Raw genomic sequence first — 23957 nt, 5'->3', positions numbered from 1 at the left:
CAGCTTACAGCAGTAAAATTTTGGAAATATTAGGGGAGAGTCGGGTAGTATCGGACATCGGGTAGTATCGGACAGTGCGTTTTTTTCATCTACCACCATATGGTAGTACCTGAATGGCATGGTTACGTTTCTCTATGTGACATCACAGAAACGTAACCATGTCAATCAGGTACTATCATCGTGTGGTTGATGAAAGAAACTCACTGTCCGATATTACCCGATGTCCGATACTACCCGACTCTCCCCTAAACATTTTTTTCCTCCATTAATATATCTTGTACAGTAATGAAAATTAGTATGTGTAAAACACTGTCCTGCTATACGAAAAAAAAATATTTTTACGATTTAAAAAAATTATTTACATTTTTTTTTTTTTTTCAAAATTCAGTTCACTGTGCAGTGATGAGGCGTTTCCCACATAACTCAAACACTACCCAACATTCTGTGGTGAAATTTTTTGTGTGTATTTATGCATGTTATAGCTACAATATGATACAAGACTACTTCTCTATCTTTGAAGGATTGCCTGATAAAAAATAAATTCATTTTTACAAAATGGTCAAATATCAGTATTTTCTTCTAACACAAAATAAAAAAAAAATATATTATTTGTTAAAGGATGTAGTTGAAAGAGCATGATATTGTAAACATGAATTTGAGCAATAAAATAAAAGAGAAAGAGAACATGAAAAAGTTAACAAGTTTATGAGTTATGAGGGAAACGCTTCATCACTGCACTGTGAACTGCACATTTTGAATTTTGAAAAAAAAAATATATATATATATATATATAAATATTTTTTTAATCGTAAAAGTATTTTTTTCATATAGCAGAAGGACAGTGTTTTACAATACCATTTTTCATTATTGTACGAGATATAATAATGGAGGAAAAAATGTTGAATATTTCCAAAACCTTTACTGCTGTAAGCTGTACCTACCTTAAAAGGTGAAGTCATGAGTTATATGTAGTAATAATTTAATACAGTATATTTATAGGGAATATGTTAATTTCAATTAATTTGCATTTAATTTGCTAAAATTGTACTTGACTTGGTATATGCGTACATAGAACTCATGTTACATCACATTAAAAAATGGGATATTACAGCAGCCCTGACACCTCAAAACAGTGACTCTCTGCGAGTATCGTTGTTAAACAAAATCGGTTCGGACCCAAAGTAATTCATGTGTCTGGCGGAATTTTAAAGGTATAATTTACTGGGAATTTGTTTCAAACGTGCGTGCATTTGATGCGGATCTTTATTCTCAACAGCTAGAACGAATCTATGAAGTTTTGAAAAGAAAGATTCCCGCCACTAGTTAATCGAAATATAATAAATTCTCTTGCAAGAGAACAATGCGAGACTCCATACCGCACGAAAAACAATGGAAAAAAAAATCCAGGAATTGGGAGGAATCGAACTGTTACCACACTCGGCATAGTATAGCCCTGATCTTGCGCCTTCAGATTTCCATCTGTTTCGATCCTACGTGGAAGAAATTTTTACAACTTGGAAGCCGTTGAAATGTGTATCAACGAATTATTTGAGTCAAAAATCGGAAACTGGTACCGTCGCGGGATAACAAACCTCGCTGAAAGATGACTCAAGAGTTCAAGACCATAGAATCTGATGACCTTTACTTTGAAGATTAAATTAATTTCTTGTCTCAACACAATTCGGCTAAAGTTTTGTTCCAACACCGACATTACCTGATGAGAAAATATCTGTATCTTTTATTCTTCAGTTAATTATTTCTTCTTCTCAAATACTGAATATCCTTTTCATATTATTATTATTATTATTATTATTATTATTATTATTATTATTATTATCATCAAATCAAATCAAATTATAGTTTATTTAACGACGCTCGCAACTACAGAGGTTATATCAGCGTCGCTGGTGTACCGTTATTTTGTCCCGCAGGAGTTCTTTTACATGTCAGTAAATCTACTGACATGAGCCTGTCGCATTTAAACACACTTAAATGCCATCGACCTCAGCCAGGATCGAACCCGCAACCTCGAGCATAGAAGGACAGGGCTATACCAACTACGCTACCGAGGGCGACTTATTATTATTATTATTATTATTATTATTATTATTATTATTATTATTATTATTATTATTATTAGCCTATTATTATTATTATTATTATTATTATTATTATTATTATTATTATTATTATTATTATTATTATTATTATTATTATTGAGGAAAGTACTCGTACACATGAATATCGTAATGTTAAAGAAAAAGTGTTCAGTAGCCAATGAAGTGAACTGTATTACAACTACTCGTATTATTGTTGACCTGTCACGTCTGACATGAGTAGAAAGCGACGTAAGTGTGCCATTCACTATTAGTCTAAATGTAATCTGAAAGCAGAGTTAAAACCTGAAGTTCTACTTTAGTGTCCACCGCTGTTCTTCCGAGATTATCTCATAGAAGCAATGTAATGTGTTTTACGAGTATTATGGCATCTGTACAACATGAAACACCCTTTCCTACATTCATTGTTGTTCTTTTCTGAAGCCATTACACAGAAATCATACTATATCATAATATATTCATCAATCACAGGATTGCTACAACATGTAATATTCTCTTAATTTTAATGTCAATCAATAAAGATGCTTTTTAAACTTCCAAAGATATGGGACGAGAATTCATCAACTTGTGTTGCTGTAAAGTCACTAAAAGTGATAAATGAATCGAATTCTTGATTGATAACTCAGCGAGACTACAAGTTTAGTTTAATTTCTTTGATGTTGTTACAGTCTTATCCTGGACAGTGAACACAAAGTTGGACCCTGAAGATTCAAAAAACTAAAAATGTCGGATAGGTATGAAAGACTTCCAAGCCAAGAGAAGTCCCTCACGAGAACTCATTCCTTTTAAATTATGTTCCTCAGAAATAAGCAATAGTATTGAAGCAAGTTGGTAAAATTAGAGAACATGATAAAGTTAGGTTTAGTTAGAATATCATTTGAAAACACACCCTTGGTTCCGCGGACCACAGGTTCGGAACGACTGGTTTAAAGGAAGGAACAACTAATAACATGATTTTTAATCTAGGGCTTTAGATTTCACACGAGCTCTTTATTCGGTCCTCCGAGCTTCTAGCAATAAACAATTTACCTCGATTCCATCAAACGCTGTCAGGCTTAATAAGAAAGGCGAAAATGTTTGATGGAATCTGGGACATCATTGAGATTAGCGTAGGCAGGTTACACGAAAACAGATATAGAAAACTCTTCTTAACATTCAGAAAATAAAATAAGGCACATTACAGAATGCTGTCCCTGTGTAAGAGGGTTCCTGTCAAAATTTACGAGTTATCACTCTTCCATATCAAAATTCGATTATGTAAGTAGCATAATGGGCCCATGTGAATGGTCTAAATTCCGCATACTTCTCCTTTCCCGTACGACAACCCAATAATACTGCATGTCGCTGAATCCAAAATGATTATACGAATGATTATACGCATAGACCTACTTACCTTGTTCTTGTCATTTCGAATTATTTTGGTTCACAATTCACAAGGGCCTGCGAAGGCTGGCAATTGAACATCTGATTTACGTGTTAAAAAATCGTCACAGATCTGCCTAATATTCCTATCTCTTAAAAGGAGGACATAGGCTTATATCTCTTAAAAGGAGGACATAGGCTTAAATCCAATAAACGCGTGTTTCTTTGTGTCTTTCTGTCTACTGCCGTACAGCACCTGAAATTTTAGCCTGTGTGATTACTTGTCTCGAGGGAATTTTGTTGTAGTAATCCCACGGTTTTAATTGTCTTCATGCAGTAGAGTTAGACGATAAGAGCAAAGTAGTTAAAATGTAAGATTATGTAGTCAAGATAAAATCGTCTTTTCTCTTGTTCAAAATGTCCAGTATGATTAATACAATATTTTATCTTTTCTCAACCATATTTACAATGCCAGGGATCCTTGGATTAGAACGTATTATATTAATTTAGTGTTATGTAACTTAAACATTTCAGTTCACTTTTACATTTCGCGTTTCATCGCCATGGTGGCTTAATGCTAACTTGTTGGGCTATATGAAAGCCGAGGGTGGGTGGGTTCAACTCTCAGTTCACCCTGAACTTGTATCTGGTGTTGAACAAATCCGTTGTCCAGGCAACACAGGGGTTTTCTCCAGTACTTCTGTTCTGTAACATCCCAACAGTTCTCTATCATCATCATCAGTTCACCCACACCTGTGGAGTAACGGCTAGCGCGTCTGGCCGCGAAACCAGGTGGCCCGGGTTCGATTCGCGGTTGGGGCAAGTTACCTGGTTGAGGTCTTTTTTCGGGGTTTTCCCTCAACCCAATATGAGCAAATGCTGGGTAACTTTACGTGCTGGACCCCGGACTCATTTCACTGGCATTATCACCTTAATCTCATTCAGACGCTAAATAACCTGAGATGTTGATAAAGCGTCGTAAAATAACCTACTAAAAATCATCAGTTCATCGCCATCATTATCATTATTTATTACGATTGCAACGTAGACCAACCGCTTGTGGTGTACTCTAGATAGTCTCTGACAAACTACGTGCGTTTATGCTTCTCGGCAGTAGCAACATTCATAGAGTCGGGGTGAATAACGGCAAGTTAAGGGCCCTGTCATTGCACAATAAGGAAAACATTTTGCATTTCGGCAAATAAAATATGAGAATTTGACAACACCTAAAAATACCTTATCTAGTATTCGGAGCCTACAGAACCTAATTATTCACTTCATTGTTTATGTTTTTATAATTATTTATTAATTTCTGTATTTGCTTGTTTATTATGTATGTATTTATGCATTTATTTATTTATGTACTATTTGTTTATTCATTCATTCGTTTATAAAATCCTAAATAATATTTAACAACAATTATAAAATTCTAAATGGTATTTAAAAGGTTGTATATTTCAAATATTATTTAAAATAATTATAAAATGCTAGTGAAATTTCAGAAGCATGTATGAAATCCTAAATTGCATAAAAATCATTAAATAGTATTTAGAATAATGATAACATTCTAAATCACATTTAAAACAATAACTATAAAAAATTTGAAAATGTTAAAAATTATTTAAAAATAATTATAAACTTCTAGTGGCATTTGAAAAATAATTATAAAATCTAACAGTGTTTCAAAAACACTTACAAAATCTTAAATGTATTTAAACCAATTCTAAATAGCATTTCGTCATAATACTTATAAAGTCCTAGTGGTATTTCAAAAACATAAAATCCTAATATTATTTTAAAATAGTTATACAACCCCTATAATATTTTTAAAAACGCTTATAAAATTCTATATGATATTAAAACAATTACAAAATCATAATTAGTACGCATATTTAAAAATAATTATATTATCCTCAAAGACATCTATGAAGACCGAAATAGCATTTAAAATATTTGTTAAACCATAAAAAATATTTCGGAGGTCTATAAAATTCTAAATAATACTTCAGCCATGTAAGGAAACCCTAATTTGACTTTTTAGATCCTAAAATTTCAAAAACATATTTATAATATTGTTCTTAAGAAATTATTTCAGTCTACTAAAAATAAAAGTATAATACATAAAATCGACATTAAAATAATAAACTCGAAAAATAAGCCATAATCATTAGCTTTGTGCACAGGGATAATGATTAATTATGAAAAAAATTGCTTGTTAGCAGGAGGAACATGATCTATCCGACGAACTCTGTCACAATCTATCTTTGTCCATTCAGAATCAGAACCCGGGTCCCCTGAGTGAAAAGCGGCCTAGTTAAGAGTGCTTTCTGAATCAGTCTAACGTCTTAATTTGTTACAGGTGCTTTCCTGGTGCCCTACATCATCATGCTGTTCACGATGGGCCTTCCCATCTTCTTCTTGGAGCTGGTAGTCGGACAGTATTCGGGGCTGGGACCTAACAAAGCCTTCCAAAGGATGGCACCCATTTTTCACGGTTAGTGACATACTCCACGGAGCAGCTTTTAATGATATACGAGTATTGTTGAAGATTGTTTCACAGAATTACATTAAAAATTGTTAATGAAGGAACTGTGACAGTTTCTGAATGACCTATTGTTAACCGACTCTTGCACAGAAAATGTCAGTATATAACGAGGTACTTTACAAACGACGTGTTTTCATAATTAAATTGTGTTAGAGACAAAACAAATTAAACATCAAAGCATTAAAAACTACTAGCATGTAATTGTACCACAATGACGTAGAGTCCGCTTGGCGCTGGATTTCCGTCAGAACACATGACTTCACATTCACAAAGGATGGAATTCATCTGCTAGGTGGGACGGAATTTATGACCTTGCTTCTATAATAGAGGTGAAACTGTGACTTAATTGTTTTGTTTTCCATAATTGTACATACCTATATACAGTTGTTATACCAGAGCAAAAAAAATCTGAATATTTAATATTGTGCAGGTTCCAGCTTTCTAATTTCAAAAGATATGCGTCATTTTCTCATTTTACGCGTTGTGTTTCGTAATGAATTCGGATCTTTAATAATGTAGTATATCTCCTCGAATTAGGGCCTACCATTTTAAAAAATATATGCATAGGCCCTATGCTTGCTTACTTACTTACTTACAAATGGCTTTTAAGGAACCCGAAGGTTCATTGCCGCCCTCACATAAGCCCGCCATCGGTCCCTAACCTGTGCAAGATTAATCCAGTCTCTATCATCATATCCCACCTCCCTCAAATCAATTTTAATATTATCCTCCCATCTACGTCTCGGGCTCCCAACTAACACTCTATATGCATTTCTGGATTCGCCCATACGTGCTACATGCCCTGCCCATCTCAAACGTCTGGATTTAATGTTCCTAATTATGTCAGGTGAAGAGTACAATGCGTGCAGTTCTGCGTTGTGTAACTTTCTCCATTCTCCTGTAACTTCATCCGGCTTAGCCCCAAATATTTTCCTAAGCACCTTATTCTCAAACACCCTTAACCTATGTTCCTCTTTCAGAGTGAGAGTCCAAGTTTCATAACCATACAGAACAGCCGGTAATATAACTGTTTTATAAATTCTAACTTTCAGATTTTTTGACAGCAGACTGGATGATAAAAGCTTCTCAACCGAATAATAACACGCATTTCCCATATTTATTCTGCGTTTAATTTCCTCCCTAGTGTCATTTATATTTGTTACTGTTGCTCCAAGACGTTTGAATTTTTCCACCTCTTCGAAGGATAAATCTCCAATTTTTATATTTCCATTTCGTACTATATTCTGGTCACGAGACATAATCATATACTTTATCTTTTCGGGATTTACTTCCAAACCGATCGCTTTACTTGCTTCAAGTAAAATTTCCGTGTTTTCCCTAATCGTTTGTGTATTTTCTCCTAACATATTCACGTCATCCGCATAGACAAGAAGCTGATGTAACCCGTTCAATTCCAAACCCTGCCTGTTATCCTGAACATTCCTAATGGCATATTCTAAAGCGAAGTTAAAAAGTAAAGGTGATAGTGCATCTCCCTGCTTTAGCCCGCAGTGAATTGGAAAAGCTTCAGATAGAAACTGACCTATACGGACTCTGCTGTATGTTTCACTGAGACACATTTTAATTAATGGAACTAGTTTCTTGGGAATACCAAATTCAATAAGAATATCATATAATACATCCCTATATGATATTTAATATACACGCACACTTTAATGTTCTGGATTGCACGCAAAAGAAAACATTTATTATCCAAAAGTGTAAGATACTTGATTCAATTGAAGAAGACTATGTCATTGATGATACTGGAATTCCCATAAAACAAATAAATTATTTGTATTTGTATTGTAATCATTTCTCATATTATTTTTACAATTACGAAAACCTGTATTTAAAAGTGATATAAAGGCCAAAACATATAAGTAGTTTCGCATGAGAGTCTAAACGTATTTATTTCGTTCTATATTCAGCAGTACTGTCATTCAGAGAGACCCCTACAGCTCTAACTGCTTTTATGGAAACTCATCAGCATATTATTACAAGGAAAGGAAATCATTTAAGAAATACGAACCCTTTCTTATCTGTATATTCACTGAATGTAAATGATAAAAACTTAAACTAAAGTCGCAAAATAATTAGAAATACCTCAGTATAGACCTATAATAATAATTGAAAATTTTGAATTATGGTTTATTTAACGACGCTCGCAACTGCCGAGGTTATATCAGCGTCGCCCGTGTGCCGGAATTTTGTCCCGCAGGAGTTCTTTTACATGCCAGTAAATCTACTGACAAGAGCCTGTCCCATTTAAGCACACTTAAATGCTATCGACCTGGGCCGGGATCGAACCCGCAACCTCGAGCACAGAATGCCAGCGCTGTACCGACTACGCTACCCAGGTCGACAATATTTAACGATGCTCGCAACTGCCGAGGTTATATCAGCGTCGCCGGTGTGCCGGAATTTTGTCCCGCAGGAGTTCTTTTACATGCCAGTAAATCTACTGATATGAGCCTGTCGCATTTAAGCACACTTAAATGCTATCGACCTGGGCCGGGATCGAACCTGCAACCTCGAGCACAGAATGCCAGCGCTGTACCGATTATACTACCCAGGCCGACAATAATAATTGAATTGAATTGTTATAGTAAATTCTAAGGGAGATTTTCATTTTGTCGATAAATTTACCAGCAAATTTAGTTGCGACTAAATTTATCTAAGGAAAATCAAAACCTCGAAATGGTAGGCTATTTATTAGAACTACGATTACCTATTTCACAAATTTATTAATAAAAAGAAGCTAATGCATATTAGATCTATTACTATTAAATATGAAATTATTTAATATTTTACTAATCCAGTGCCGTTATTACATTGGCTGCCATGGCCTACTGTATTCTTAAAGAAAGAGGGGGAAAAATTGTTTTCTTTATTCTTGTATACACTCTTTTAACAGTTATATAATTACTGATTAACTGTTAAGTTATTTAAATTTATAAGGAACGACATTATTGTGTTAACATTTTAAATAATAATATTGTACCTGACAGACCAGTTTCGATGTTCTTAGTCAAGAATTCAACATCAAAACTTGTCGAGGATTCAGCAGATGATGTAAAAAAACATCGCAACTAGTCAATCAGGTACAATAACATCATTTTTATGTTAACACAGTAAAGTCATTATTTATTAATTTAAATAATTCAACAGTTACCGGTTGTTAATTAGCCAACTGTCCGTGGACAGGTCTGAACCTCACAAATGATACCAACAAGGCACCACTTATGAGGCAACTAAGCCAGAAGATAATGGGAGAATTGATTACCACAAACTTGCTTTGCTGTTGTTTGTGTTATTTGGTCTTGAATTTTTAATGCTCGGAAGATCCACCGATTCTTTTTTAATTTTCCGTCAATTTATGTACAATCAGTCATGGCCTTCTAAATTGCGTACGTCTATTTGCTTACCTGCACACCCACCCATCCATCAACTAATGAGAGAGATTCTCCCTATCGTTTTTGATCTTCTACAGGCTATGTTCGACCTTTCGGCCTCCTTTGTAACCTGACCCTGTCGACCTTAAACAGGACTTGGCCAATACCTCTTCCTTATTGCAGACACTTGGTCGCTACTGTAAATGAAAAATCATTCATCTGAGTAGGTAGGAATTTTTATTCAACGCAGGTCACAGGAATGACAGCGAGATAAGTTAAAAGCACGTACGTACAAAATGGCAAGTGTGTAATCGTTTATCGGCATATACCTGAACCAGTGAGCGAAACCAATAATTACAAACTGCTAGTAAGTTCTGTAGACAGGAGATTTTTAAACTACGGTTCATGAATGTAGGTGATTAGAAACAAATACAGGAATAAATAAAAGAAATAACAAGTGAGAAAACAGAACAAAAGACTACCGATAACAAACTGATAAGTAAATTAATATACAGACTGAACCGTAAGTAATGTCATTAATTTCATAGGGTTATTCTTTGAGATATTTCAAAGAAAAATAATTAATACAATTTTGCTCATTTTTGCTTCCTTTCCAAGGTAAAAATTGTTTTATATTAAACATTTCATAGCGGGTTTTGGGAAAGCCATTGATTTAATTCCCAATATGTTCAATCAATTTAAGAGAGTAGTGAATTATGATAAGAATAATTATTGAAAGAATTTTGTTTTGTCATTTAAATGTGCAGAAATTTGATCCGAAGGAATGTAACATTTTAAAATTACTTTTCACAACGAAAGTTACATTTGTTCGGAGCAAATCTCGGCACATTTAAAGGACAAACCTAAAATTTTTTCAATCACATATCATACATAATACACTGCTTTCTTAATAAGTTGACGTGCATATTGGGAATTATATCAATGTTTTTTTCCAAAACACGGTATGAAATGTTTCACTTAAACATTTCTTTTTTCGAAAAGGAAGAAAAAACGAGCAAAAAGGTATTAAAATTTATTGTTTGAAATATTTCAAAGAATAACCTCCTGAAATGAATGACTGATATGACATTACTTACGGTTCACTATATATATCAAAATAGGTTCGTATTCATAGACATTTTTGGCGCGGGCTTTCGGTTGATTATCTACGTTTTTCGTATTAATAAACCAGTGTTAGCGATAGGATATGATTTGAATTCTGTACTAGTAACCAGTGGATAGCCGGGGCTAGCTTAGTACGCTCGTAGCGCGTGCTGCGAAATGTCTATGAATTCCACCCTTAGTGTTTAACTTGCGTGTTGAGTGTAAGAATCTAGCCGTGAGGTTTTCTTTTAGGCACAGAGGTCGAGATGATCCGTTAAGATGGCTATTAAGTAATGACGAGTGGTCCTTGCTGTTGAGTATGGGAGTCTGTTAACCTCTGGTCTGAGTTTTATTTAGCTTGTTTGATTAATACAGAAAACTAGTTTGTGATTGAATTAAACTGTAGTAACATTTGTCCCTGTCCGTCGCGGTGTTCAACTGCTAATGTGCAGATAAAATGTTCTGTGAAAGCCACGTACGTGGGATTGAATCTCGCCTAGGATAGGCCTATAGATGTTTGTCGCTATCAGTGCGATGTCTTGCCGATCCCACGTCATCATCCCTTGTGTTGTCCTAACGTTGGTTCGTAAAAATTTCCAAATATTTTCTCAATTACTTTCACATAATACGAAGTTTTAAGAAAGTATTGTGATGTTAATGATTGGAGACAGAGTAGAAGGGTCTGTATTGTTTAAGTTTGTCTAAGTGTTATAACTTATATACAGATTGTCACAAAAACATTGGTACAAACGTAGACAGTACAAGCTCTACTACCCTGTCTCCAATTAACATCACAATACTTTCTTAAAACTGTGTATCATTAGAGGAAATACAGTATATATATATATATATATATATATATATATATATATATATATATAAGGTAGTGCGTACATTTTATCTTTCCACGCTCGCATATGAGCTGCTGCGCTGTACACTGACGCTTCCATTCTACTTCCTGCGGGTGTGGAAAGATAAGATGTACGCACTATATATAAATACAGTATATATGTATATATATACATATTTGACATTTTAATAGCCACTTTAACTCATGATCCTGCACAATTTGCTGAAAGACCAAGATCTAATTAGGCAATAAAATTCTGTGGGGGGATGTAAAATATTTAGGAGTCAAAATTACTAATGATGATAAAGAGATGTAGAAATTAAGGAGACTATTTTAAGGAGAAAAATGCTATATCAACTCCTAACAGTATTTTGTGAGATAAAAAGTTAGCAAGGAATTTAACTTTATAATGCAATAGTCAGTACGGCTTTGTTTAATCCGAAAATTGGCAGTTAAAACATATCTAAGAGCAAAAATTAATTATATCAATGGAATGTAATATTGGAGGCGATCTAGTCTACTAGGAAAAGGAAAAAAATGGGCATTTGCCTAGTACTTATAGGTATTGCATTGTAAAAGTAAAAATCTCTGTAAAATGCGTGCCATGATTCAGTGACCACTCAGAGGTTCTTAGAATTGACGTCAAATTAAAACAGAAAAAATTCAGCTCACAGAAAACAATGCGCTTTTTTTCACGCGCTATAAACTCGTTTGTATTAATTACTGTATTTTGTATAATTGCGTCGAAGATCTTTCTGCTAAAACAATGTACAATGTAACTATGTCTAGTGCACATAAACACAATGTTTATATCAAACAGTTACACTTTCCAGACTGATTTCATAGATGTCGGTACAGTAGACCTACATGGGTGAACATTTTCGCATCATGCTCGCGAAGTACGTACACTGCTAGCCTAAGTCTCAATTACTCCGAAATTATGATAAAATAATTAAATATAGTCAACAAGGTGAGTAAAAAATATGGAACATTGCTTCTAGCTTTCTAATTTACAAAGTTAATATGGGGCCAAAAAAAAAATATTTTAAACGTGTTTTCAAACTCTATGTTTTTCATTCATAAAGCTTATACCAAGGAGTCTTATTTTATGGAACCATGTGCTTATTTTTCAATTTCTGGATTCTACACGTCTCGAAACGTACAAAATCATATTTTTTTTTACTGTGTATAAACTATTATTTTGTAAAAAAAAAAAAAAAGAAAGGAAAGGCTAGAATTTATAATCGCAATATGTGTATACTACAAAGACAAATGCTTCAGTTGATCGCTATGAAGAATAAGAGGGTCATTAATTAAGTAATCATAAACAAAAGCTAATAAAAAACAATTGAATAACAACAGTTCTATCACAATCTAGTATATACAGTCACGAAGCTCAATACGTAGGGAATATGCATCCATAGATAGTTGCTAACCACTAGGATCGCTACTATCGCCTCATCACATGTGAAACAGTACCGACACAGTCTGTTGTTCCTAGTGCCCTCATCAACTCAAGCTTCGTGACTGTATATACTAGACTGTAGTTCCGTTATGTTATTAATCATGGTGAATGTTATAGAAAAAGAACGAATTAAAATACTGTATTCATGATAATCGACTAACCTCTTTCTGAGTCCTCTATCACCAGAGCCGATTTATTTATAAATGAAAGATGTACTGTAGTTTTGAAAAATGTTTAAAATATTCATTTTTTTTCGACCTCCTCCCCTTCCCCTATCTTTTGTATATAGAGTTTCTTCATAATTTGAAAATAGGAAAGTCTACGAGTAGTCTTAGAATGTAGGCTTTGACAAAAGTTGATCCCACGGTATGACATGTCTCAGTTTCGGTGGGAAATATATTGAAAAATATCTCAACAATTATTGTTGTATCTGTTCCAATACATCTTTCCATGAAATTGTGTTTTCTTTCTGTAAACGACCCCAGGGAGACATTTTTACGCCCTTCGCAATAGCGCTCGAGTGACCAAAATTTGTATAAGCACTTGTTTTGACATTATTAATATGGTGGAAGAAAAAAAATAACTTTTTTATCTGCTCCCATGAGAATGTTGTGAGATGGCTGTGAAGCAGATAATAATATTACTACTACATACAGTAGGGTACTAATTATTTATAGGCATTAAATACGATGATAGAGATGTCGAAACGTGAATAAAATTTCTGTGAACGTCTTCAATTCGGTTTTCGCAGCATCACCGTAGCTTGTTCCGCCGTGTGGCTACGGGACCCGCAGCTCGCATCACTTACTTCCTGTATACAGCTGTTCCCATCCATTACCTACATACAATAACCAGAAGGCAGTGCACCGAACTGCCGGACCTTGACCTTCGCTTGGAACCTGTTCCTCTGCACCGCGGACAACATTGTCCTGGGTCATAAGTCATCACCGAATACACTTACGTAAACCAACGGTTTCGAATTCGCGGCTGTTAATTTCTGAACGACATATTTATGTGCGCGAATCCTTGTTCACACATTACACCTGAACATCTTAAGTCTGTAACAGTGTCAGTTAAACGGTAACTTCACTAATCAAAAAATAGGTTCACCGTTAGCGAAATGACTAACGCGAGACTAACCAGAATTGATCTTTGAGGTGTACTTAGCACGTGGTTGTAAAAAAGTGCAAGTCGTAAACAACAAACCTCCGTTCATAGTGACAGTGGCGCACCCACGGGGAGGAGTCTAAGGGGCCCAAGCCCCCCAAATAAAAAAAGGGGAAAACGAGAAAGAAGAAAACTTTTTACTGCCCTATCTATTGTTGTGGAAAGTATGTGCTCTTTGAAACGTTTATTTTTAAACAGAAAGCTCGAACTTTAGATAATGTTCGAAGTTTTTTTTTCTTAAGAAAAAGCACGAACTTTCGATAATGTTCGAAATTCTGTAACATTTATTCGGAGCGAGTCTGGTAGTTCCAACCATTCCCGCCAGCCAGTCACATCTCAGTGACACAATCTGTACTCAAACCATCTGCGATTTGCGTAAGAATACAGTTATACAGCTTGTTGCTTTAAGGACTTAGGTACAGCTTACAGCAGTAAAATTTTGGAAATATTCAACATTTTTTTCCTCCATTACTGTCTCTTGTACAATAATGAAAATTAGTATGTGTAAAACACTGTCCTTCTGCTATATGAAGAAAAAATCACGATTAAAAAAAGATTCCCCCCCCCCCAATTCAGTTCACTGTGCAGTGGTGAAACGTATCCCACGTAACTCAAAAACTATCCAACATTCTGTGATGAAATTTTTTGTGTCTATTTATGCATGTCATATCTACAACACGATGCAAGATCAATTCTCTACCTTTGATAGATTGTTTGGTAAAAAATAAATTCATTTAAAAAATGGTCAGATATCATTATTTTCTTCCAACACAAAATAAAAAAATGATATATTATAATTAAGGAATGTAGTTGAAAGAGCATGATATTGTAAACATGAGTTTCAGCAATAAAATAAAAGCGAGAGAAAAATGAAAAAGTTAACAAGTTTATGAGTTATGAGGGAAATGCTTTGTCACTACACAGTAAACTGCCACCATTTTGAATTTTGGGGGAAAAAAAAAAATATATATATATAATTTTTTTAATCGTAAAAAAATATATATACTGTGTATATATATATATATATATATATATATATATACAGTATATATATTTTTTTTTTTCATATAGCAGGACAGTATTTTACACATACCAATTTTCATTATTGCACAAGATACAGTAATGGAGGAAAAAAATATTGAATATTTCCAAAAAGTTTACTGCTGTAAGCTGTACCTATCCCCTTAAGAGTGTATGACACTGACTATAAATACCCCAACCCCAAATCATATTTCTGGATGCACCACTGCATAAACGACCTAAGCTGCTGCCAAATACAGTGTGACATGTAAATTCATTCCACAGCAACGCAAAATTCCAAAATTCTCCATATTCGAATATTAGGTTGCTGTAGTCTTGTGATCGTCGTCGTCGTCACTTGTTTGCTCTTTGGAATTCAGGTATGGTTAGTTGGAATGAAATTAGAGAAAACCAAAAGATAATGTAGGAAGCATCTGCCAGTCTATCTTCCTGCATTAGAGGACCAGGGCACATACATTATGTCTAATATATACATTAAGCCTATGTTTTTAATTAATTTGTATTGTTTTCTTATGATTGGGATTGTAAAGGCTGGTTCACAATAAACCGGGAACGGAAACGAGAACGGAAATAATGTTAAAATAAATGTAGGCCTATTTAAATGTGAGCATACACAATAATTAATTGTGAACGCTCACATTTAAATACATTTATTTTAACATTATTTCCGTTCCCAGTTTATTGTGAACCAGCCTTAAGTCTCTTTATACTCTGACAGGAAAGTATGAGCGCTGGACCTCTATTGCGGAAAGATGACGATCAAAGAATAAAATTAATAGAGTAACTTCACAAATGTACATAAGGCATAAATTTAGTTAATGAATTTATGTAATTCATTCCGGCCAACTTTAGATACCAGTACATTGCTCACCACGAGTTTTGAATCCAAGCACTTCGGATCCAACACGTGGTATGTTAACCACTAGAACACCGAAAATGACGCCAGTGAAACTGTGACAGAATGAGAACTTGAGACCACAGTTACAGTTTTAGTAACTCTGATACCATTAAAGCAATAGAACAGGGCTGTCAAAGCACCTGCATTGCTTGCTCTCAAGAACCCGCACATTTCCTTAAGAGTGACGATTGTACTTCATCTTGCTAAGAAGTGAACATTGTTGGATTTGCATTGCTTGTAGTATGAGCACGCAGTACAGACGCTTTGACATCACTGCAATAGAACATCTTGTATCTCTGTATAAATGATGTTTTTTTTTATTCTACACTAAAAGAAAAACAATAGGGCCTATGCTTATTCAGAAAATAACGTATGTATAGTTTCATGATTCTCATTGTAATGGTTACAGGTCTTGGATACTGTGCGCTGGTTGTTATAACATTAATTACCATATATTACCAAGTGATCATCGGATGGACAATTTTCTACATATTTGCATCATTCAGTAGTGAACTTGGTTGGAGTTCCTGTGATCATGCCTTCAATACAAAAGGTCAGTGTTAAGTTAATCAGAACGTAATTACTAGTAATAAAAATGGAAACAGAGTTTGAATACCTATTTATTTTTTATATAAAAAATTATTTCTCCATCAGTATTAAGACTGTGTATTATAAAAATAGCTTAAAAATAAAATTATTTCAGCTTAAATGACTATTTAGATACCCATGCTTGTTTTGCCATTGTTGTTAATTTAGATGGGCAGCGTTTTCATTTGAAACTATTTTGCATTAAAATTCTGAGAATCGTAATGAAAATATGAGTGTACTCTTGGAAACAGGTTTCTATCAGCACAGTATGGCACTGTTCAAGAAGCGACATAGGCAAGTAACAGCCCCATAGTGGTGATTCATCACGTCATTTTTTGGCTATAAAATCTCGCAACTTACACGTATTACAAATCATTGGTGGCTCGTGACCAATTTTCTTGAGGGTTCAAATAATTCAGAAAAATTAGTTTTTATTATTATTATTATTATTATTATTATTATTATTATTAAACTTAACTTAAATACATTGCACAACTGCAGTTTTGGAATAAGACTGTATTGGTCATAGGTAGGAGTATGATATTTTAGAATTAACAAAATAAGAGAAATGTATTACAACTTAATTTTATTAGCAAAAAACATAAATCTCGCGAAGGTGACCTAAGAAATGAATAACATTTAAGCGTGAAATTTCGCAAAATCTAATAATTTTAACGGAAAACTTCGGTCACGAAATTAATATTTGGAACATTCCCCGCCTCCCCCCCTCCCACGGAAACTCACAAAAAAGACAATTCTTTCAAATAAAGTAAAAAATTGAATTTGACTATCTTCTGAAGCTTTACGTCAGCTGTAAACAACGATTCTACAACGTCTTTGCAAAGACTGACGAGTTTGCATATTACTTCTAATTTAAGGCTCGCTCTCATTTAGTGGAATCGAATCAAACAGAATTTCTCTTCACAGTGTATTTAAATGGAAGATAGCAGAAAGTGGCGTGGCACGTTGAATCGAACAGAACAGAATTCAGGAGCTAGAATATTTATTCCTCTGCCGGAACAGAATTTCTTGTTTCGGTTATGATCATAAGTTCTCCTGAAGCCATTGTGAAAAAACAAATGAACCACATTCATTCTTGGCGGGTTAATTTGTTTACTATTGAAAGTTATTGCTGAAATAGTACGTATACAAAATCACATTTTTTTAGTTGGTTATTTAACGACGCTGTATCAGCTACTAGGTTATTTAGCTTCGATGAGATTGGTGATAGCGAGATGATATTTGGTGAGATGAGGCCGAGGATTCACCATAGATTACCTGGCATTCACCTTACGGTTGGGGAAAACCTCGGGAAAAACCCAACGAGGTTATCAGCCCAAGCGGGGCTCGAACCCATGCCCGAGCGCAACTTCAGACCGACAGGCAAGGGCCTTAATTGACTGAGCCACGCCGGTGGCAGATCACATTTTAATATGAATGAAAAAAAAAATTAAATATTGTGCAGAATTATCCTCCTTTGTATGACAAAACACAGAAGTGCTGTTCTGTTCGATCCTACTAGATGTGAGTGGCAACAGAATTTTCGTTTCGATTCTGCTAAGTGGGAGTGGCCTATATAAGTTCTCTGAAACAGACTAGGATCACAACAGTTTCATTTCTCAAGTTCAAATGTTTAAATTATTTTAAACCTTTATATTCAAGAGCAGGATAGTTAAGTGCTGTCAACTAGTGCAAGATTTGCTATTTGGGATCAGATTGAACTCGCCCCATTTTATGGTATGGTCAAAGTATTTTTCATTATTTTATATAAATATGTGTAACTGATGTTAAGCAATGGTTATAAGTAGACCTAATTTTCAAAAAAAAAAAAAAAATTAATTAATTAATGTAATTTAATGTTGAAAGTATCAGGAAATTTGTAACAATTAAATTACTAACTGGGTTTATACATGTTGTACATAATACTGTATTTTGTATGCCGTATCATAACTCATATTTCCACGAAATATTCACCGAAATCATGATAAAATAAGCATCGAGATAGAGATACACAAATACTACAAAATCACACCCTTAGATTGTAACAAACCATAAGATACCGAGGGAATCACTTGAAATGTGTTAATTTGATATTTTTAAACCTTATACTCACTTCAGAACAGCACGCTGAAATGCGTCAGAACCAACTGCCAGAGCCTGTATATCTCGAAAAAATTTAAGAAATATGAATTATCAGACGATAGATTAAAATGTATGTCATTTTTGGTTTTAGATTGCTACTCCGACTCTGCAAATGCTAAATGTGTCAGCATGTCAGATGAGAAAAAACCGTTCACGTTTGTAAACCGCACTTGTCTACCAGTGGATGATGTATGTGCAATAAGAAATTTATCTGTGCATGATTCGCTGCATTGTACCAACGGCAATGGAACACTCACACATATAAACTGGATCCTCACTCGAACATTATCATCTGAAGAATATTACAGGTAGTATTATAGTTTCTAGTTGATTCGTGATAAGTGGTGGTGCCCACGAAACCGGGTTAATTGTAGAATGAAATAATTCTTCGTTATAAAGTGATAAAGCAAACTATTGCATCTGATAGCATAGATTAATCTCAAAGTTTTCTGCAGAAAAAAATTAACTTCTCTTTTTCTGCCATACACTTCTAACTTCCAGGAATATTTCCATTTCATTTTGTTTGTTATTGGTTCTTCAATTTGCCCGTCACGTCTAATTAATAAGTCTGCAGTTCCCTACAATATACCATTAATTCCAAGCTATGTTCAAAACCTGCCGAAACAAGGGCAATTTGCAATGTACAAAGATACCTCCATTTTCTCTGCCACGAAATATTATTCATAAGATAATTACGTAAGTAATTCGGGTTTCATCTGGACTTCATTTTTTACTTTGGATTGAATTGATTGAATTAATAATAATAATAATAATAATAATAATAATAATAATAATAATCATCATCATCATTATAATAATCATAACACACACATTGTGTGATATATACAGAGAGTTCCTATGCAGACTAGTCCTGAGTAGTAATGTTCGTCGTCTTAATGGCTGTAGTGCGGAGTGTCTGTCCCGAGGCAGCTAAAGGCTGGTTCACAATAAACCGGGAACGGAAACGGCAACGAGAATGAAAACGGAAATAATGTTAAAATAAATATATTTAAATATGAGCATTCACAATAGTTAATTGTGAATGCTCACATTTAAATACATTTATTTTAACAATATTTCCGTTCTCGTTGTCGTTGTCGTTTCCGTTCCCGGTTTATTGTGAACCAGCCTTAAGCAGGGTGGATGGGACGAATCTGTATAGGCAAGCGTGCACGTTCCTGTCCATACTCCAGCGTACGACCACTCACCACCCAGCAAGGTAGAGGTTTGAGTGGGACCGGTCTGCATAGGAACTCTGTACACATATACAGGGGCACCTGCAGAGGTTGAGCAGTAGTGCACCATTTCCTACTAAGAAGTGAGACTTTTTACTTGTTGTTACAGTTACATAATGTAGATTTTTTCTAAGACATATTGTGTTCGTGACTAAGTTTATTTTCCATGTGCTTGTGTTTCATTACAATATACCATGGGAAAGACAATACGTGGTACAGTCATTAAGTTCTAAGACTTGACGCCTGGAGGGTAGGTTCCCACAAGAATCTGGATGTATCACAAGATGCTGCATAACACGGCGTACATTTAAACAGAACCACATCCTCCCTCAAAATAGTCTCCGTTGGCTGTTATGCACGTTTGCCAACGTTGGTATAGCTGCTGGAAGCACCGTTGAAAGATGTTGGCAGGAAGGTCCCGTATGGCTTCTCTTGTGGCAGTCATGACCTCTTCGGAAGAATGAAATCTACGCACACGTAGGGTTGCTTTCATGCGAGGAAAAAGAAAAAAATCGCATGGTGCGAGATCAGGTGAGTACGGAGGGTGTGGAAAAACTGTCACCTGTTGTCTTGCAACTTCCTCTTGGACAAGGACAGAGCGATGTGCAGGGGCGTTGTCATGTAGCAACAGCCAATTCTTTGTACGCCATAGCTCAGGTCGCTTACGGCGAATTGAATCTCGTAAACGGCCAAGGATCTCTTTGTAGTGGGTTTTGTTCACAGTTGCACCTTCTGGGATGAATTCCATGTGAACAACTCCATTTGAATCAAAAAACAGTTCAAGAATCACCTTGCCTTTTGACCTGTCTTGTCGCGGTTTTTTCTGTTGTGGTGATAACGGCGTTTTCCAGGTGGCGGATTGTCGTTTCAGTTGCGGATCGTAAAGGAAACACCAAGTTTCGTCTCTAGTTATTATCCGGTTGAGAAACGTCGGATCATCCTCAGCACTACTGATGAGGTCACCACAAATCGTCATGCGATCATCACGTTGGTCTTGCGACAGGATTCGTGGCACACCGTGCTAGGTAACACGAGACATGTTCAGGTCATCAGACAGAATTTTGTAGCAAGTACCATGGCTGACCCCTACTGTTGCTGCGATATCGTTTACCGATTGGGAGCGGTTAGCACGCACCAACGTTGCAACTTCTTGGATCTTGCGTTCAGTTCGAATTGTTTGTGGCCGACCAGTACACACATCATCTTCCAAACTGTCTCTTCCTTGAAAAAAACGTCGGTGCCACCTAAACACAACACTGCGACTCACTGCATCCTCACCGTAAACTTGCTGCATCATTTGAAACGTTTCAGCAGCAGTTTTGCCTAATTTCTGGCAGAACTTGATGTTTGCCCGTTGCTCAAACTGTGACATCTCGGGTTCCTCAAACTGTGACATCTTGGGTTCCGACGTGCGCATTCAAATCACCGTCACAACAAAGACCGTAGTTCTGCTTACAGTGCATGCACTCAACTGTCTCTTGTTGGGTCGAGAGACTAACTGACAAGGTATCATACCATGGCGCCACCTATGCGCTATAGTGCACCACAATGCCACTATGCGCTCAGTATTAGAACTTAATGACTGTACCACGTAGTACAGAATGTTACTCTTAAAATTAACACTTGGCTCTCGATTTGCCTTTATTAATAGTCGTAGCTGGAACTCCTCATATGGGTGTGCGAAAGGTGATTCAATCCTCTCTCTTTAACATTCCCACGTGTTCGGTCTTGCGAGATGACGCATGGAAAGAAGCAATTTCCGACCAAAAAGACTATTTGCATGAAGGGGCATATATATCTTTATAACAAACAAACTAGCTTGCAAATACAAGCTTATGCCAAGATATAAAATAATATTTAATAAATTGGGTAAACTTACATTGACGTAGTCTTAATAGAATGACTAACACACTGCAACTACACCTCTGTTGAGATGATGTGCACACACATGTGTATGTATTATAATAATCTATAAGATGAAATTTTTTGTTCCTTTTCAGGGACTATGCACTGGGTATCAACGGAGCCTCGTGGGAAGAATGGGGTGTACTACACTGGGAGAATGTATTGTGTCTTCTGCTATCTTGGATTATCTTATTCCTATGCCTTATGAAAGGCGTCCAGTCATCTGGGAAAGCTGCGTACTTCACTGCTTTCTTTCCATATTGTGTACTTCTGGCACTACTTATTAGAGGTGAGTGTTATGATTATTGTTCTACATCACAGTTGTCAATTTCCAACATGAATTTATTCTTCTTTGAGAGAAAGAGGATTTATAAATCAAGTACCTGGTAAGTATTATGTTTACATCCACATGTTGACTGAGATAGTTTCTATCTGTTTGTTGAAAATATTGTATGTTAATAGCAAGCTAGTTTGATTTTGTGGCTTAATAAACATTCCTCATTTGATATACAATGAACTCCACATCGATTGAAATTATAAATAAATTGAGGACCGTTTTTGCAAAACTTCCTAACTGAAAAAACTAAATTTTACAGGAGAGAAAACACAATAGTAAACAAGTTTTGCTGTATCTCTCACTTATAGCAGGAAGCAAGTTTTGAAAAAACGATCACACTTTGACACACTACAATGAAGAGAACTAACCCAATTTTACTAAGACGCTTTGAACATCATGTAGAGGCCTGCCTTATGTTAACGAATCCATCAAAATCTCAATTTTGCAAATTTTGCAGTTTGCAAGTTTTGCAAAAACGGTCCTCAATTGGAAAAACAGAGTTTACAGTGAGCTAAAGCTAGATTGAAATTATACAAAAAAAAATAGGGAGCAACAAAAATTACAATAAACTACTTACTTACTTACAAATGGCTTTTAAGGAACCCGAAGGTTCATTGCCGCCCTCACATAAGCCCGCCATCAGTCCCTATCCTGTGCAAGATTAATCCAGTCTCTATCATCACATCCCACCTCCCTCAAATCCATTGTAATATTATCCTCCCATCTACGTCTCGGCCTCCCCAAAGGTCTTTTTCCCTACGGTCTCCCAACTAATACTCTATATGCATTTCTGGATTCGCCCATACGTGTTACATGCCCTGCCCATCTCAAACGTCTGGATTTAATGTTCCTAATTATGTCAGGCGAAGAATACAATGCATGCAGTTCTGCGTTGTGTAACTTTCTCCATTCTCCTGTAACTTCATCCCTCTTAGCCCCGAATATTTTCCTAAGCACCTTATTCTCAAACACCCTTAACCTATGTTCTTCTCTCAGAGTGAGAGTCAAAGTTTCACAACCATACAGAACAACTGGTAATATAACTGTTTTATAAATTCTAACTTTCAGATTTTTGGACAGCAGACTGGATGATAAGAACTGCTCAACTGAATAATAACACGCATTTCCCATATTTATTCTGTGTTTAATTTCCTCCCGAGTGTCATTTATATTTGTTACTGTTGCTCCAAGATATTTGAATTTTTCCACCTCTTCGAAGGATAAATCTCCAATTTTTATATTTCCATTTCGTACAATATTCTGGTCACGAGACATAATCATATACTTTGTCTTTTCGGGATTTATTTCCAAACCGATTGCTTTACTTGCTTCAAGTAAAATTTCCGTGTTTTCCCTAATCGTTTGTGTATTTTCTCCTAACATATTCACGTCATCTGCATAGACAAGAAGCTGATGTAACCCGTTCAATTCCAAACCCTGCCTGTTATCCTGAACTTTCCTAATGGCATATTCTAAAGCGAAGTTAAAAAGTAAAGGTGATAGTGCATCTCCCTGCTTTAGCCCGCAGAATAATAATAATAATAATAATAATAATAATAATAATAATAATAATAATAATAATAATAATAATAAAATGTCTTTGTGTGTTAGGAAGGGCAGTATTTTATTACACATTACACAATAAATACTCTGTCTTTGTACGTAATAATGTCCTTGCTTCATTTGTTTCCATCGTATTGCAGTGCATAAGGTTATTGAAATTCCGCCACTACATCTACTTGTGTTGCTTATCCCCTATTAGGTCGTGTTGTAGGGAGAAAAAACGAGGCCAGATTCGCCCTACCC

At 35.3% G+C, this 23957-nt stretch overlaps 1 protein-coding gene across 2 annotated transcripts in view; it reads left to right on the top strand.

Moving 5' to 3' along the window:
* LOC138690960 (sodium-dependent proline transporter-like) overlaps positions 1-23957 on the top strand; it is a 68757-nt gene that overhangs the window by 32444 nt on the left and 12356 nt on the right. For both annotated transcript variants that reach the window (XM_069812554.1, XM_069812553.1), the window contains exons 2-5: positions 5839-5973; positions 16354-16497; positions 18766-18982; positions 21910-22103. In XM_069812554.1, coding sequence (XP_069668655.1) covers positions 5839-5973; positions 16354-16497; positions 18766-18982; positions 21910-22103 — 690 coding nt within the window. The remainder of the gene's footprint in view (positions 1-5838; positions 5974-16353; positions 16498-18765; positions 18983-21909; positions 22104-23957) is intronic.

Source organism: Periplaneta americana, chromosome 16 (assembly GCF_040183065.1).
Source record: "Periplaneta americana isolate PAMFEO1 chromosome 16, P.americana_PAMFEO1_priV1, whole genome shotgun sequence".
Taxonomy (NCBI): Eukaryota; Metazoa; Arthropoda; class Insecta; order Blattodea; family Blattidae; genus Periplaneta; species Periplaneta americana.
The sequence above is the reverse complement of the archived record's forward strand: the minus strand, read 5'-3'. Positions and strand labels throughout refer to the sequence as shown.